Raw genomic sequence first — 16655 nt, forward strand, 5'->3', positions numbered from 1 at the left:
TGGCAGTTTAAAATAAAAATCGCAAGATTTATTTGCTTTACAAAAAAAAAAAATCTAGCCCTGAGCACCCCACCCCACCTCCCTATGAATTCTTGAAAATTCTACCATGGAAAGTCTAAGTTTCTGCTGTAGATTTGGAGAAGCTTAATAGCAAAAGTAGCCCATTAAGAAAACAGAAGTACGTTGAGCCTGTCACAATTTTAACAAGCTACTAACATTCAATTTCTAGGCAGGCAAGGCAAGCAACCTCTCTCTCGACTCCTCTCCAGACTCCTAAACTGCTGGGAAACATCAAACATGCAGTGAAAGACCTCAGTTTAAGCTTTCAGTGTGAACTCAGACACCTACATGCTTAAGTCACTGTTGAGAATCAGAGGTAAGGGCTGTTGAAAATTTCAACTCCCTGCCACCTTTACAAAGAAGCAAATAGGCCCCTCCTTACACCACTTACTTGGACATGAAAGCACCGCATCTTATCCTGGCATCACTCCCCTCAGGAAAAAGAAGTTCTGGACTGTGCAGCACATCAACCAGCACCGAGAATTCAGCTTGCATCATGGGAGTGAACTGCTGCTCCAAGGAGGACACTACATCCTAGGGAAAAAGAAGAAGAATGTCATTTGTAACCATGTCTGACCAAGAAAACTAGAGGAACATTGCTGTGGAGTTGCACAATACTGTGCGATGAGCTGTTTGACCCACTTCTGACAGCCAGCAACAAGAGCCCATGTTAACCCAGGTGACAGTAAAGCGATCTCATGCCTTTCTTCATGCCACTCCTCAAGGGGCGGGAAGGTGCCCATTACTGTCGACCTTGCTGTTCTCTCTCAAATTTCTCCTCTGCAGTAATGCCCACAAAACACTCAGCAACAGTCAAGAAGATGGTGTGCTGGAAAAACACTGCTTGTCATACGTGGTGTTAGTGTACCACCTGAGGTGTTGCTTCCTTGGTATTTAGGGCTTCTCCATTTGTCTAAGTCCTGCTGTTTTCTTAGTTCATAAACTCCTGATGTCATTTAACCACTAGGTGCACAAGGTGATCTCCACCTTACAGGTATTCTCCAGTGACACAGATCTGACACAATGGCTCGTAAAACGCCCAGTACCTCCTCTGCAGCCAAAACAGCACATGTGACCACGAAAAGGCAGAAAGGAGATCCTTGTCTGCGAACCACTCTGGGGAAAAGAACTTACTTCCTACCCCTCTCTGTTGACTTTTGTAGGAGCCGAATTCAGATCATGGATCAAAAGGCTCTGCATGTTGGCTTCACTTTGAACAGACACCAGAGGAGAGCTGAGCCCTCCGCTCCCCCCACCTAGAAGTGCAAAGGTCACTGTAATCCAGCAGGAAAAATGCAATGAGTCTCTCTCTGGTGTTTTCCACATCTGGCACATATTAGATAAATGCACTACCACAACTACTGCCCAAGCCATTTGCTATTTTTGTACCTGTAGTTTCTCTATTATATTCCTGTAATCCCAGGCAGGCCCACCAAGGGCTTCTTTAAAACGAGGTCCACTGCGGGCTGACATTCTCCACCCCATGGCTGCCCTCTGCACCATGTTAGAGTGACTCTTCATGAACAAGGTGTTGACCTGGCTGTCCAAATCCACTGGAATTGCAATCCCACGGTTCTTTGCTTTAATAGGAAGAAAAAAGAAGAAATTTACAGTGGCAAAAACTTGAAAATCTTACGAAGATCATGGCATGCAAAATCCTGATACTCTTGAAGCTAAGGGGCAGGGGGATCTCACTTCAACAGGTTTTAAAAATAAGGATCAAAAACCTAAGCTGGTAGAAATCAGCTGTAATCTAGTTAAAGAAAGAAAGCTGTACCACTTTAAATGAGATGAGGATCATTTCCAGTATATATTTTCATAGGTACAGACGTTTATTTTTAAAACAGAGTAATTTTTTTACTAACAAAAAAAAAAAATCAGATCCAGAAATATTAATGATTAACAAAAAGAATATGCATTATTATTATTTCAACAGCTAGTTTTACTCTATTCAGAAGTAAATTCAAAAATTCTTCTTTCTAGTGGACATATGCACATTTAGCCAATTTATCCCAAGTGCATCTGTGTATTTCTCTTGTGAAGACCTTGAGAAACCAAGTGCATACAAATTAAATTTGAAATAGACTGTCTCCTCTTCTCTCTCCCTTCAGTTTCCTATACAGCCAGGGTTGTTAAACCATGGGGTTCCTGGATGCCACTGCAATATAACTGATAGTTAATAAACATGTGATAGTTTAACTGATACTTAAACAAATTTAACCAATAGTTAAAAAAATGCAATTTTTTTTTTTTTTTTAATTTTTTTTTTTTTAGATTTGAGGGCTAGGAAGTGACAAAAGAGAGAATATCACAGAAAAAAAATCTGAGGAAAGACTTGCACGAATTCTTACAGGGCATCCACTATTAAAGTACTAGTGCATCCTGAACTGTTGTTTGAAAAGGAAGTTTGAAAGACAATGTTAGAAGGTATCTGCCCTCTCCTCTATGAAAATCTTTGTGTTAGCTGCATCTCTCCATTCCACTGGAGATCAGAGTGACATTCTTCTATGGCTCAGCATGAGTCGTCTGAAATTCAACAAATAAACAAGAGATCGATGCAGCAGTATCTCTGTTTGAAAGATTAGGTCACGTTCCAGTGATTAGGCTTTGTATTTTATGTCATTCCACTTAATTGCCATAGCACAGTTTATGTTTAATAAAAACTTAGAAGTAAAATGGAGAAGCAGTTCTAGTTCATTTGTAATAATGACTAATAATAACTAATTTTTCAGTTTTCCTTATTGAAACAAGGTGAATTTTTAGGAAAGCGTTAGCCCATATTACAGTTCCGCACAACATTTCTCTGAGGCATTTCCCCACCATTCTGCACTAACATGCACGCTTTCCACAGTAGCGGAAGGCATCAAAAGTATTCCACCCCTCCCTCCCAGTTCTTAAAACATATACAACTTTAAGTCCTGAACTTGTGAAGTCAACAGATGCCCTTCTTTGCTAAACAGCCCATGCATCAAACCCCACAGGAGTACGTGCAAGCAGAGTCAGGCATACAGCTCTGATGAATGAAGGCTCGTGTGCTGCCAAGCACAGTGAGTCACAGACCCCAGGCAGAAACTTTCTCTTCCCCCGAATACTATATCGCAACGGCAGCATTTATTATAAACCTAAATTTGGCTGTGACACCTCAACCCCCAATCTCACAGACTACGGCAAGAGTGGTCTGTCACGCGTCTCTTCATCCCTTTAATAGCTCCCGCGGGTGCAGGGCACCCTCCTCTCGTCCCACTGCAAGGGTGTATCCTGATGCAGGACCAGGGCCTCCACCTGTGGATTAGGCTGTTTAACTGGGATGGAAGAGAGATCTCTTATTCTATTTCTGGTAGGCACGTTCTTTTAAACAGTTTGCCATAGGGAATTAAAAAAAAAAAATTCTTAGGTCAAGATGGGAAGACACATTTCCCCACAACCGTACACGAATCCTCACAGCAGCAGATGTGCAGCAGTTTCCACACTGGCAACTGACTTTTCCTTTCCACTCACTATTTGTTTTGAAGGCAAGGTTCCTGATTATCATGAGGAAAATACCATGTATGGCTGGCCATTATTTCTAATGACTGTTTTTCCATATTATTTGACTGGGTTATTTTTCAAAACACATTTGCCCTGTTGCTGCTTACTTTATTACAGAAGTGCATTAAAGTTCTGCCAGTGTGGGTAGGGTGCTGCAGCCTATTAATCCAATTTATTGTGTCCTAATGTCAATCACTGGAACGTTATCGGACAATGCTCACTTCTCAATTAAATGGTATGTATGCAGAATCCTCATATATCCAGGAGTAAATTTAGCAATGGGGAGCATGCTGTTCAGAGGAAAACCCAGACTTCTGCAGTCCTATAGATGTCATTTGAAGTTAACAACTTCCATCAGTGTCTGAGGAGCAGTCAAGGACTATGATTGTTCAAAGAGTTGCAGCTAATTAAAACTATCACAAAGAAAACCAGAGAGAGAGGAAAAAAAATACTCCTTTGTTTTGAACAGTTCTTATATGTATAATTCCATTTGTAATTAAGATTTGTATTGGTTGTCAAAGGGCACTGTTGAAGTCTAAGCTATAAACAAAACCTTTGTCTTCTTATTTCTTTGCAGCTTGTAGAAAGTTTAGCTTTCATTTGTTTCACATTTCATTATTTAAAACAACATGAAACATATTTTTACATTTTGGAAAGCTGATGAACAAATGTGAACATAAATATTTATTTTTAATTTAGGTGTTGTAGGCTGCTTTCCTCTTCAAAATGTGTCAATCTCCCTTAAAGTATGAACATAAAATATTTAAAAGCATGTGTATTTTTGTTCCACTTAGAAATACTTCTGGACGGCACTCAAACTTCCAAAGTAGGGTTAGAGCTGGTAGACAAAGGAGCTAGGAGGGGGTAAAATTGTGTCTTTCACCTGACTAGTGAACTTGGGAAAAAAGCATGCTACGTGGCTGTATGTAAACTGGTACCACATGTATCAAGCAGGATCCTTACCAGTATGGACTAGCACATCTTCAGCTAAGGTGAATTCTGCCTTGCAGTGGAGGGCATAGCGCAGGCTTATATACTGCCCAGTTCCTACCTAGGGCACCCTGCACAGGGCTAATTACACCCTGGATACACTACACTGTTTTGCCAGTCTCGGAGGAAATGCAATTTGCTAGGAAATCCTTTGCACGAGCAACTCTCAATCTGCTGCTCACAATTATGCTATCAGCCATAGCCACACTTGAGCCAAGATAAGCAAGCAAACGGTACCCGTGGAAATAGTAAGCAACACAGTGCTGCCAATGCAGCCAGGTCACAGTAAAATCATAGAATCATGGAATCGTTTAGGTTGGAAAAGACCTTTAAGATCATCAAGTCCAGCCGTTAACCTAGCACTGCCAAGTCCACCACTAAACCATGTCCCTGAGCGCCAGATCTACATGTCTTTTAAATACCTCCAGGGATGGGGACTCCACCACTTCCCTGGGCAGCCTCTTCCAATGTTTCACCACTCTTTCACTAAAGACATTTTTCCTCACGTCCAATCTAAACCTCCCCTGGCGCAACTTGAGGCCATTTCCTCTCGTCCTATCGCTTGTTACTTGGGAGAAGAGACCGACACCCACCTCGCTACAACCTCCTTTTGGGTAGTTGTAGAGAGCGATGAGGTCTCCCCTCAGCCTCCTTTTCTGCAGGCTAAACAACCCCAGTTCCCTCAGCCGCTCCTCAGAAGACTTGTGCTCTAGACCCTAATGTTCTGCTCTGTGCTGGATGGTTCTATGTGTATCCAGTGCATCAGCAGCTTTCCTCTCCTTTACTGTTTAAACTATGAAAAAATACTCTGAGAGGGGGACTCAAAAGAAGTGGGCAACATTAACGTCAAGAATCAAGTAGCTAAAAGTCAAGCCGCCCTCTACAAGTGAGCTGGACTCCACCGAAGTCCCAAGAGCATAGTCCAACTGCTAACAGAAGGGCTGAAATGCGCTGGCTGAGGTGTATTTTTTTAAATTACCTGCACGTAGTTCCCTTCGCAGAAGGACAGAAATTGGAAGTAAAAGGACCTATTTCAGGAATGCTTGCTGAAGCACTGTCCTTTCACTATACTGCCTACCTGAGTCTTAGGATCAATTTAGTACTAAGGACTTTCATGAAGTGGCCCTTGCCTGTAATTTTCCTTGGAAGCCCCTTCTTCAGAGTAATCTATCTTGCCCTAAGGAAGCTTGCCATTCTCTTTGATGTTCCCACCTAGTGCTCCCTAGTGAAATTTTAAATTTCACTCCATTAGCTTTTGTACTATTTACAAAATACAACAGTATTTAGTGGCTTCACAGCTATTTAGTACACTTTGCACTACCCTAAACCATCCCTGGTGTGGGTTTTCTGGGGAACATGCAGGCATTTCACCCCTTAGAGCGCCTCAGGGAGGAGTGTGACAGGCAATCTGGGTCATGAAAAAGCCACAGCCGTACCTGGCTGTGAAGCCTTTACTCTTCTTGCTGTTTACGCCCATCTGGTAGTTGCAGACAGCTATATCATGTTCTCCCACACTTCCCAGTTGTCACTTAACGGAGCGATGCATATTTAGCTCAATTAATTTTGCTCCATAAATCAGTTCCTCCAGCTCCTTAATCATTTACTGACTGCTTAACAAATGCATTTGGATGGAGAGACACTAATGCTAGCAACAGCAAGACTTTTTTAAGGGAAATAAAAGCTTTGTGTAGACAAGACACAAGCCTGCCAATCTTGTACACTTCACTTGGATATTATTTTCCAACAGAAAATCTACGCTAAAATATTTATCAGTCTGTAAAAAGATCATCATTGAATTTTTCTTGCAATTAGGGAAACACAAACAGTTAAAATAGAATAAAATATGTGCTTCACCTGAAATGTATTCGTCTTGCTGTCAAAAAAGTAACAACAGGATAATTATTTTATTTGAACTAAAAATTGAAAATGAAGGTTTAGCTTTTTATAAAATGGAAAAAAGATTTTGAAACTCAAATGGGAAGTGAAGTAGGGTATTTTCACGGCTGAAAAAATTGTTCATCTATATAGACATTAAAATAGGCACAATAATTCCAAAGAAGCAGTAAAATGTAACCTAGATTTTATATTTGGTGTTTCCTGTTTGTAATTTGTCAGGGAAAAGAGAAGGGCTTTAGGGGACATAAAAGCATGGTCAAGAAGCATCACAGGAGAGGTTTTTTTATTCTTGTTACAAAGGGGTATTGGTGAGCTGAAATTGGGGAATAAATACTCAACTAGAAAGGACTTCATTACTCCTTCAGCCCATCTGCTCTCTGTTACAGACAACCCATGTTCTTTAATATCTTTTGAAAAATTTATCGAGCCCCATTTAAAATGAAGCTAGCTTTTCTGCCATCCCTCCTCCCTCCATTTTCCCTTGGCCTGTTGACAAAGGACATCCTTCCAAAGTTGGTTCCAAACCTCTGATTTACAGTCTAAATTTATTTAAGGTTATTTACAACCTAGCCTAATTTATGTCCAGTTTTTCTGGGGTCAGCACTGTCCTTTAGCTTAAATGTCCCTTCTTTGTGACTACTTATCTTCCTAAGTACTTTTAAAGAGCAACAACACAGGCCTTCATTTTGCTAGGCAAAACGTGTGGGGCTCCTGTAGTCTCTTCTTGTAATACAGTTCTCCTTTCCCCCGACCATCACGGTAGTACTTCCTCTGTACCTGTTCCAGTTTTGAACATACGAAATAGCAATCTTACAGGACTCGTCTCCAATTTTGCAGGACGGAAACAAGGATTCTCCTTTTGCTTCTCCTGCACAGCATCCTAGAGTATAATCTGGTAATGACTAATGTAATTTGGCTTGCTAACAGGTTTTTTTTTTTTAAAGGGTCTGCCAAGAGAAATAATCTAACAAAATGTAGGTTCCTATCTGCTACTGTTTATTCATCTGGGAAATTCCAATTATTTCATTATTGGTGGTAACAGCACAGCCATACACATACTACATCCTTGGGATACAGACACAGTATCAGAGGGAAGATGCAATTTGTAAAAACGTAAGGGAGAAAGCTAATGGATACTACAGAGACAAGAGTATAATACAACTAGATTCGCCCTTGTAACAAGAAAGAAAACTGATGCTCGGGGGTGAAGGCATAAGAATCACCACTTAATAAAGAAGCAAAGACAGTTCTTTGCATGGGTCCTGAAAGACTGGTCAGTCCTGGGAGAAAGACCCTGCTCCAATACAACTTAAGATATAAAATCTAGAACTTTAGTTGTGAGGACAGGTGATATTCCCAATTTTACCATATGGAAAGACAGTAGATGGTTTAAAATGCAAACTTTGAGACTGGCCTCAACCCTTCTCAATCTTCCAAAGATTATAAAATGTAGGAACTGAAAGTCCTTTGATAATGAATTAATTTGAAATAAATGTAACTGTTAGATGTCTTAGTTCCTCTGTTTTCACAAAGACCAGGGGACCTTTTAAACGTTTTTAATTTGTAGCTGTTTTACCAGTGAGATGGAAGCTGTTTTGATCATTCATTTTTTGGACTATATTTTCAAGCAAAAGCTCAGTCCTATGCAATAATAGAGAAAAAGCAAAAGTGATATATGTACAATGTGTTAATTCTCGTTACTGTGATAATCTGCTTCAGAAATCTATATGAACAAGACACATTAATATACATATATTATTTTGGAAGTGTTTCTATTCATGCCAGGTAGCCAAATGTTTACTGGGCAATAAAAACCTGATGCAGGTTGGTATCTGTGTGTTCCAAACCTCTTGGAGCCACAGAGGGGTCTGCTGAAGAAGAGAAGCAAGCCTTTATGCTTCTTGCTGAACTGCAGGCAAACAACTGCCTGGAGACAAAGCAGATAGTGAAGCTTGAAAAGCTTATGAAGTTTTTCCATAGTGGTCAAGTGGAGTTGAAGTACCAGGGTTATAAGAAATTAGTTTCTGCAGCATATCCTTTTGTTGACCTGGTAGATAATGTACATTCTTACAGTGCTCACAAGAAGACACATGTAGCGATCTTAAGTTCCTGAGGCAATACTTACATCCACCTGCCAGCAACAAACTAGTAAGCACCAAGCAGAATGTATGTTGCTTAAACTTGCTCTGAAATGGGTCTTTTAAAAGTGCATTATTATATGGATCTTTGATATGTTGGGAAATCTGTGTATGATCTTTCTTCCTCCTGAGATTCATTTCTAAATCCAGGGCTACGACACAAAAAAAAAAAATCATGTTTTTTCTTTCAACTCTATACTACATTTATTTTCCATCAGAAGTCTTTGGTCCCTGCTGTAAATCTGTCCAATACTCTATCTCTCTGATATAGGCAAAATCTTCCTAGAGGTATTTTTTTTTAAACCCTGCTGTGAAACATGAAGGCCCTAACATTAAAGCTGTCAGACTCTCAAGTCAAAAAAAAAAAATAAAAGGCAGAAGAGTGCTGACAGATGCCTAGCCAAGATCCAAACCTAGTCCACATACACAGCCAGCAAAAGAGGCAAAACAAGGCTGCCCTGTTTGTGTTACGGAAGAAACCTCTGCCTTCTCAAAGAGAAGCACCATTTTGTGCAGTGGAACACCCGGTAAAGGCACCGAGCACACACTGTAATCACAAAAGGGCCTCGATTTTAAAAGCCTCTGGTACCCCCAGTTGGGGCAGTTTTTCCAAAGCTTTCAGCAGAGCAGAGCAGGCCTACTCCGTGAGCCCAGGCAAGACACGTTTGGCACCCTGCCTAAAAATACTGAGTATCACCAGTGGTTAAAATCTCTGCTAGCCAGCCAAACTTTTGCACAGGGGTGTTTGTTAAAAACTCTGCTTCCACTTCTTCTCTGGCTAACTTGCTCTTTGGGGAAATCCCCCTCACCTGTTCCTTTATACTCCCTTTCTGCACTGTCAAAATAAAACACCAAATAAAAACATGTGACAATTTACTAACACAACACAATGCAATTTTACCATGCTTGATATTTATATTAGTGATGAATCCTTAAACAGCTATGATGATATGGACAAGGAAATCGGCAATTTGCATGCTAACGCGTGCTTTCAGGGGGCAGCTCTGAGGCTACCAGGCCCATAGCACCCCCAGCCGATGCCTAGCCTCCCTGCCCTGCTGCCACTGCAGGTGGCACGAAGGTCCCAGAGGAAGACACGGGGTGATGCACTTCACCAGCAGCTCAGCTCCACTCTGCCATGCCTGAGAGTGTCCAGGGCATGGCTGGGGTCTCACGGGTGGGAAGCCAGAGTAGCGAGAAGGTTGGATCCGTAGAACAGTGCAAGAGCATACTTATAAAAAAACCAACTGTAAGCCATCTCCATAAAACAGAAAAAGGAATGAAACAAAAGAGAAGACTACAGCGGAGGTAGAAATTAAATTCACCAATTAGGGAATCAGGTCACATATCTGAAGAAAACTCCAGACATCAGCCATGCCTTGCATTCAGGCTTTCCCCTTGGCTCCCCCGGGAACAAGAGGCACACAGAAGATTACCTACCAAAGACCGTCAGCCCTTTCACATGCTGGTGCACCTGGCCGAGAAGCTGGATCTATCAGCCCCATTAAGGTGACCCATGCTTCCCTTGTCAGGCTGCTGTGGGGACGAGTTCAGCTTGGCTGTCTCGGCACTATGCTCAAGTGTTTCCAAATACCCTCATCTTGGTGAGATAACACAGTGACCTCTCTGAGCTAGAATTTGATTTTAGGTGTAGCTCTACAGAAATGAAGACACCGAGCTGTTTAGAAGCACACACAGGGCATGCTCGGTCTCAAAAATACTCTCATCTGCCCTACTTCTTCCCCCTTTCCCCAGACCCCCAAAGGAAGTAATTTACTGATGACTCTTTCCAGAACTGCCAGAGAAGAGCAGGGACCTAAGTGTCAGACACACAAACAAGGATTTGTAGGGCTAGAGCTTTATTTGAGACTGTAGTAGCTGTAGCATAAAGGAAATAAAATGCCTTCAACTTCCAAAGTTCTCTTGCCAGATGGATCCCTAATTAAATCATTTGCACAACAAATAAAACAATTGAAGGTTGCTAAGTTTTTAGGTAACTGCTTATTCATATTCACACAAAGTTAATGAGATGTTTTGGCTAAAATTAAATGATACTCCTGTAGAGCTATTCCAAAATCTAAATTTAGAGTCGATTGTTACAATGCCACACATGCTGCAGATGGTTAAGGGACCTTCTCATATTGTTTTATCATTATTTATTAAAACTTTTTTAAAATTGCATCAACAATAGAATTTAGCCAGTTTCTATATATCTCTGCCTCTACTCAGTTTTCAATCGGACCGAGCAGAACCTTATTCTACAAGTAATCAGAATGACTGACTTCTAGAAACTATATTGAATAATCCTTTTTTCTGTCACGGCAGAAGACTTTAAAATTGTATTCACAGAAATTTAACTTAAGAATGAACTTTTACCAGTTTTAGCTATGTACTGGTGAAGAATCCTTTTTATTTTATGATAAGAAGTTTTAAATCTTTCACTTTAACACGGAATTTGAATTTATTTGAAAGCATGTAACTTATTAGCTGCCCTGAGGACCAAATTTGGTCTCGGTGCCACTGCAAGGCAATATTCCCCTGACAAGGCTGACTGTGTAACAGCAGTAAATGAGTGGGCCTGATGGTGAGGAGTAAGCGGAAAAGCTATGGAGTGGCACAGTTGTGATTTCCATCCTCAATTCCCTGATGGGACAAAACCTGAACAAGCCCAGGACCATGAGTGACAATAACGAATGCATCTCCCAGGAACTGAGGGGAAAAATGATGGGTGTTCTCTGATGCACAATTGCTACGTGTTGCTGCTTACAACAGCTTGTGCAAATGTAGCCCAGCACTAGAAATGCCCAGGTTTTCTCATAGCTTATGTTGTATTTTAATATCATAACTTGCTTGAGGTAAAGTTCAACCATGGCTTACTTAGCAAACATCTCTCTGACCTACAGGTTTCACCTAACGACCCTATTTGATGGGACAGATTTGAACACAATTTCAGGATGATAGAGTCAAATTAAAAACTGTTCAATCTCAAGTAAGTCTGATCTTAGAACACAGAGAACAATAATGAAAGTAAAACCTGGCACCTACCCACTTCAGCCAAAGTCTTGATACATGACTCTACTGAGGCTTTCTGCGTTGGGTTTGGCCAGGTACAGTTGTAAATTCTAAAAGCAGACTGCAGCAGCTGAATAAAAACAGGCTGGTGTGTCTGGAAAAAAAAAAGATAAACATGGAATTTTACCCTTTAGAATCTCCTCACAACTGCCCTGGGGTTTGACACAACGTAAACCACATGCAAAGGATTTTCAGCTGGTAGACTCAAGTTACAACTCCATTAAATTCTCTTTGCTCTTCAGGACTGGAGAGAACAGAAATCAATCCTGCACCCCTAAAAAGGCCAAATCATGCCATTTTTCCTCAGATCACCACTGATATCAAGCAAACACAGTACAGAGCAGGACAGAGGAGTCTTTCCAGTTCTCAGGTATGTGTCCCTTTTGCCATAGGACGCAGCATTTTTCTCATACAAATACAGACTATTATTCTGCAAGGATATCCCCTCCAATGAATTCACAAGAGCCAGGAGTAAATCTGACCATATTGAGCTGTCTACTGGTTCAGAGCTGTAAGTGGTAAAAATTAAGAGTAAGTGTTTTAAAGAGGAATTAAGCTGCTAGCCAGTGGCATGAGAGGGGACAGAGAAATTAAAGGAGGATGTAAAGATACAGCATTCCTATCAGGGGAGCAGAAGGTATCTCACTAACGGTCTGAATAACATATTTGTCTGTGTCTCTTTACCTTACCTGGAGGCTGGTGCTGTTATCTGAAAATGGTGAATTGAAGAAGCCACTCACAATGTTCATTACGGGCTCAGTGACATATTTCTCCAGAGACGTGTCTGCATGTTTACGATCTGTGGTTGTGTTACAAACCTACAGGGAGGAAGGAGGGAACAATGAGATTTAGTTCTTTTAAATAAGCAAGCTTTACTATTTTGTATTTATTACAACACATGTAAGATTTCTTCTTAATAGAAAACCAAATGATTTTTATACAAAATCTATCGGAGATAACTATCTTAGAATTCAGGCTGTATTTGTGATAGCTTACCTTTCTCCTTGGAGGTCCACACTGTCTTTTGAATACCCTTCTCTTCTGAACTATCTCCTTCTGGTTGGCTGTCTATTCTTTCCCACACCGTGAAAAAAGATCCCCCTAAATCAGCACACTGCATGCCACTTACACATTTAGACAGATTCAAGAAGAAAATGGGCCTTTCCTCCCATTGTGGGGCTGCTTGGAAGAGGCTTTAGAGACAGATGAGAAATAAACACCTTAGGTTAGAAAGATTTCATGTAATGTTTAACTTCTCTCTACAATCAGTCACCACAAATGGGTGGCGAAGGTGAAGCTCATTTGCAGGAAAAATGTTAAAAAAGAGGGAAAGAAAGGAAATAGCATAGTCAATACCAACAGCTTTTAGGATTGTAAACTGTAAGACAGGCAGCATTACTTAGGAAAGCCACATGGGGAAAATACAAAAGACAAGCTAAAAACGATGAAAGAAGAGAATGCATGGTACTGGGACAACTCTGGAGCACAGAAGGATAATTAAATGGTGGGAGGATGTGGGAAGATTTGTACAAAAGATTCCTGAAGACACCCTTTGGTACAACACTAAAAGTTTGTTGCTGCATAAAGATGTCATGCTTAAAGGAAGCAAAAAATTACTGAGGTGGATCACAACCTTCAGTATTTCTTTACTTCTTTTCAAAATTTGTGAACATCTATACAAAGTCATGTTGACTTTGCATATGTCAGTGTGAACAGTACTAAAAGGAGCCTACAGAGAGCCAAACGGTGAGAAAGGCAAGACTGGAAAAGTAAGAAGTACAGACTATACTCGTACTACCTCTTCACCAGCCTTTAAATAAGCAGTTCTAGTCACGTTTAACAAGAAATGAAAGGCAAAGCTGTTCTCTCTTTCACCTATGCAAGCCACAGACTACTGTAATGTTCTAGGGAATCTATGTGAGAACAGACTTTGTTTTGTTTATAGCCTTCACATTACTATCTGAGCATTTAACACACCATCATGAACCTGTGTGGTACATACTTACCATTACATCGTTTTATGGATGGGGAACTGAGTCCAGAGAAGCTGCATGAATTGCTTAAGGTCACAGAGAAAAGTTGGTGACAGAAGCAGAAAGATAATCCACAGCACCTGAATCTCCCACAGGGCAAACACGCTCCCTAATTGCACAGTGCTACTGTCACACTTGGACACTACAAGACAGCAATTTCACCAGAAGCGTTCTAAGGAAGGTTACTGACGTGACATCCAAAAGCACCCATGTTCAGGGGAAGATACAGCTCATGGGATCACAAAAGCATTTTGAGTATAACACACAAGCATTGTCATATGGTAGGCAGAGGAATAACCAAAGATAACTTGAGACCTACAGAAACGAGGCATCTTAAGGAGCTTTGCTTGTCTGCTTTTCTAAAATGTGCCAGATAAACAAGTCATGCCGCCATGCAGTGCATTTTTTATCACCCCAAGAAAGGAAAGATTTTGGTCAGAGAAGCAACAGTGGCTAAACTGAAATAGCAAACTCTTCAGCCCTTCAGTTTTGGGAGAAGTATGACACCACTACCATCACCCCAAGTCCTCATGGAGTTAACAAAGATTCAGCTAATAATCCAAACTTTTTCTAAAAAAAAAAAAAAAAATCATAGAACTAAAAACCTCTTGCAGTTCTTCTGCTTTTAATTAATCTGCATGCCAATTTTGGCTGGAACTAGTAGCTCTGAGGCTCAGCACTCGTGATCCCAATGGGAAGACAGGGAGCTGTGTGGTGCTAGCACGGTGAATTCAGAAATCGGCAAAACTAAATTGCAAAACGCTTTTAAGCTTTCCCCTTCGCTTGTCTAAAAAGCAGAGCCATATGTGGGGATGCCACTCTGCTCCAACACCGGTCTGAAAAATTCCCAGTGCAGAAGGAATTCAGAAATCCTCTCATTTGTTCTTATCCCTCTGCCCTTTGGGGACTGAAAAATATTTCCCCGTGGAAGAAAAAACCTGAAATGCATGAAATGGAGATGAAGATTGAGAAAGCAGTGTTTAAAAACCCCTTAAGAGGCTTTGGGACCAAAACTCACATGAATAATACTTCAAAAATTCTGCAGAGAAAGCCAGGATGACTTTACAGCTGTCAGATCCTGGCTCTTTCTTTAATCCTGCTCAGACTACAGCTGCTGACTTACAAGCTGGGCCACACGCAGGAAAGGGAAGCCTTTCCTTCAGCAGCACCCACTTTGCTTAGTGCAACGCTTTAAGTCATACACAGGAAAAAGTAGGTTGGCAGAAACTGTAGAAACAGGGTGTCTTTGAAAGCACGACTGCTTTTGGCAAACTGAATTTATACATGTATCCGCCTCATGCCTGCTTTGCAAAGTATCACGTTGTTGAAAGAGAATGACAGTTGGGGACTAAATATTTCCTTCCTGGATCCAGAAACAGATAAAAAAAATTGGTTACTCTTTTTTTTTTTTTTTTTTTAAATAAAAAAGGAAAGACTCTAACCTGATGATAACACTCTCCATCTTTCACCTTAGTGCTCTCTAATAACAGACTCAGACTCAAAGCTCACAAACTCACCCACTGACAGGCATTTGTAGCAGCTAAAAGAAAAGCATTTCCCCTTCCCCCACGCAAAAGCATCCCTTTTAGCTCACTGGAACACAGAGGATCAAAGGGCTCCTTTTCAAAATGCTTTGAAAGCTATTGTAACATCTTTCATGAGGCTGACAGCATTCTAACTGTCCTGATAGCTACATAACGCTGATGTATTTATAACACACGGGCTTTGCCTGGGCCCCAGAAAACCAAACCTGAACAAATACGCTCAATAACCTGGAAGATATGGCTACCCACAGGGAACTGGCTGAAGAGCAGGACAGGCCAGAGCACTTCTGACATGTTCTTTCAGTTCTTTCAGCCATTAATCAGGAAATTAAAAGGACTAATTACGCATCTGCCCTGAGGGCTTTGCAGGAGAGCAAAATAAACCTGCATTTTGCCATTCGGTGCCAACAGCACACACGCACAAAATACAGCATTAACAATACACTCACTCTTCACCGCTGAAGACCCGAAGTCTAATTTCTCTTATGAAAAGGGTATATGAAAACAAGCTCAGGGGTCACGAGCATCAGGACAACTCTACATCATTTGGCACGGTGCAGTTTGTCTCCAGGCTCATGAAGGGAACTGTGGACAGAGCCCTCTTTCTACATGTCTGCTTCTAGCCCAAGGGCAAAGAAAATTGGTCACATTCAAGGGCTAGGGAAGGTAGTCTGTTTGGACGGTCAGGGCCAGGACGCATCAGGAAAGGGCAACACAGAAAGGGAATTAAACAGGAGAAAACAGTTCTTGGGGTAAAACCAGCAAGGTTAAAAATCAGAATCCCCCTCCAAGGAGGTTTCTGATCTTAATTTTCAAACGAGCTTGGTTTGTCCAGAAGGGCTTTCACTGTAGAACACTACCAGAGAGACAAGACAAACAGCAGGAAAACAGGGTTTGTAGAGGTCTCATTACTGCTGAAAATGGCTACCACCAAAAAAAGAGAGCACAAACATCCCTGTCTTAACCTGTTCCCAGGGAAAAAAAAAAGGAAAAAACCCAACCATAAGTTCTCTGTTTCACAGAGAAATGAACAGGTCCCAGTGCCTATCATATAGCACAAGTCTTTGCACTTACTCTTCTTTTGGCCATAATTCATGGTATTTTCTCCCAATAGGTTTCAAAGAAATTATATTGTGGCACACTATTATTTTGGGGTAAATGTCTGCTGCAGGACTGAATTGAGATTCTTTTACCTTTTTTTCTTTAATTTCAACAAAATGAAGAACGCAAGGAGTGAGAACTTAAGGATTATAAAACGTAATGGACCGTGGACTGGGAAAAGGGAGGCATGTACTATGACAACATGCTCTATAACATCTCCACAGTACTGTCCAGCATCAAGTATCAAATACAGTCCACCAGCCACCAAAAACCTGTGGTTCTACTTATTGAGC

The 16655-nt window shown here is 41.0% G+C and overlaps 1 protein-coding gene across 2 annotated transcripts in view; it reads right to left on the reverse strand.

The window, feature by feature from the left end:
* The window catches only part of ITPR2 (inositol 1,4,5-trisphosphate receptor type 2), a 271888-nt gene that overhangs the window by 126673 nt on the left and 128560 nt on the right, over positions 1-16655 (reverse strand). For both annotated transcript variants that reach the window (XM_076343386.1, XM_076343377.1), the window contains 4 exons: positions 12374-12502; positions 11658-11778; positions 1450-1640; positions 452-594 (listed from right to left, as the gene is read on the reverse strand). In XM_076343386.1, the coding sequence (XP_076199501.1) occupies positions 452-594; positions 1450-1640; positions 11658-11778; positions 12374-12502 (584 nt within the window). The remainder of the gene's footprint in view (positions 1-451; positions 595-1449; positions 1641-11657; positions 11779-12373; positions 12503-16655) is intronic.

Source organism: Aptenodytes patagonicus, chromosome 1, assembly GCF_965638725.1.
Source record: "Aptenodytes patagonicus chromosome 1, bAptPat1.pri.cur, whole genome shotgun sequence".
Lineage (NCBI taxonomy): Eukaryota > Metazoa > Chordata > Aves > Sphenisciformes > Spheniscidae > Aptenodytes > Aptenodytes patagonicus.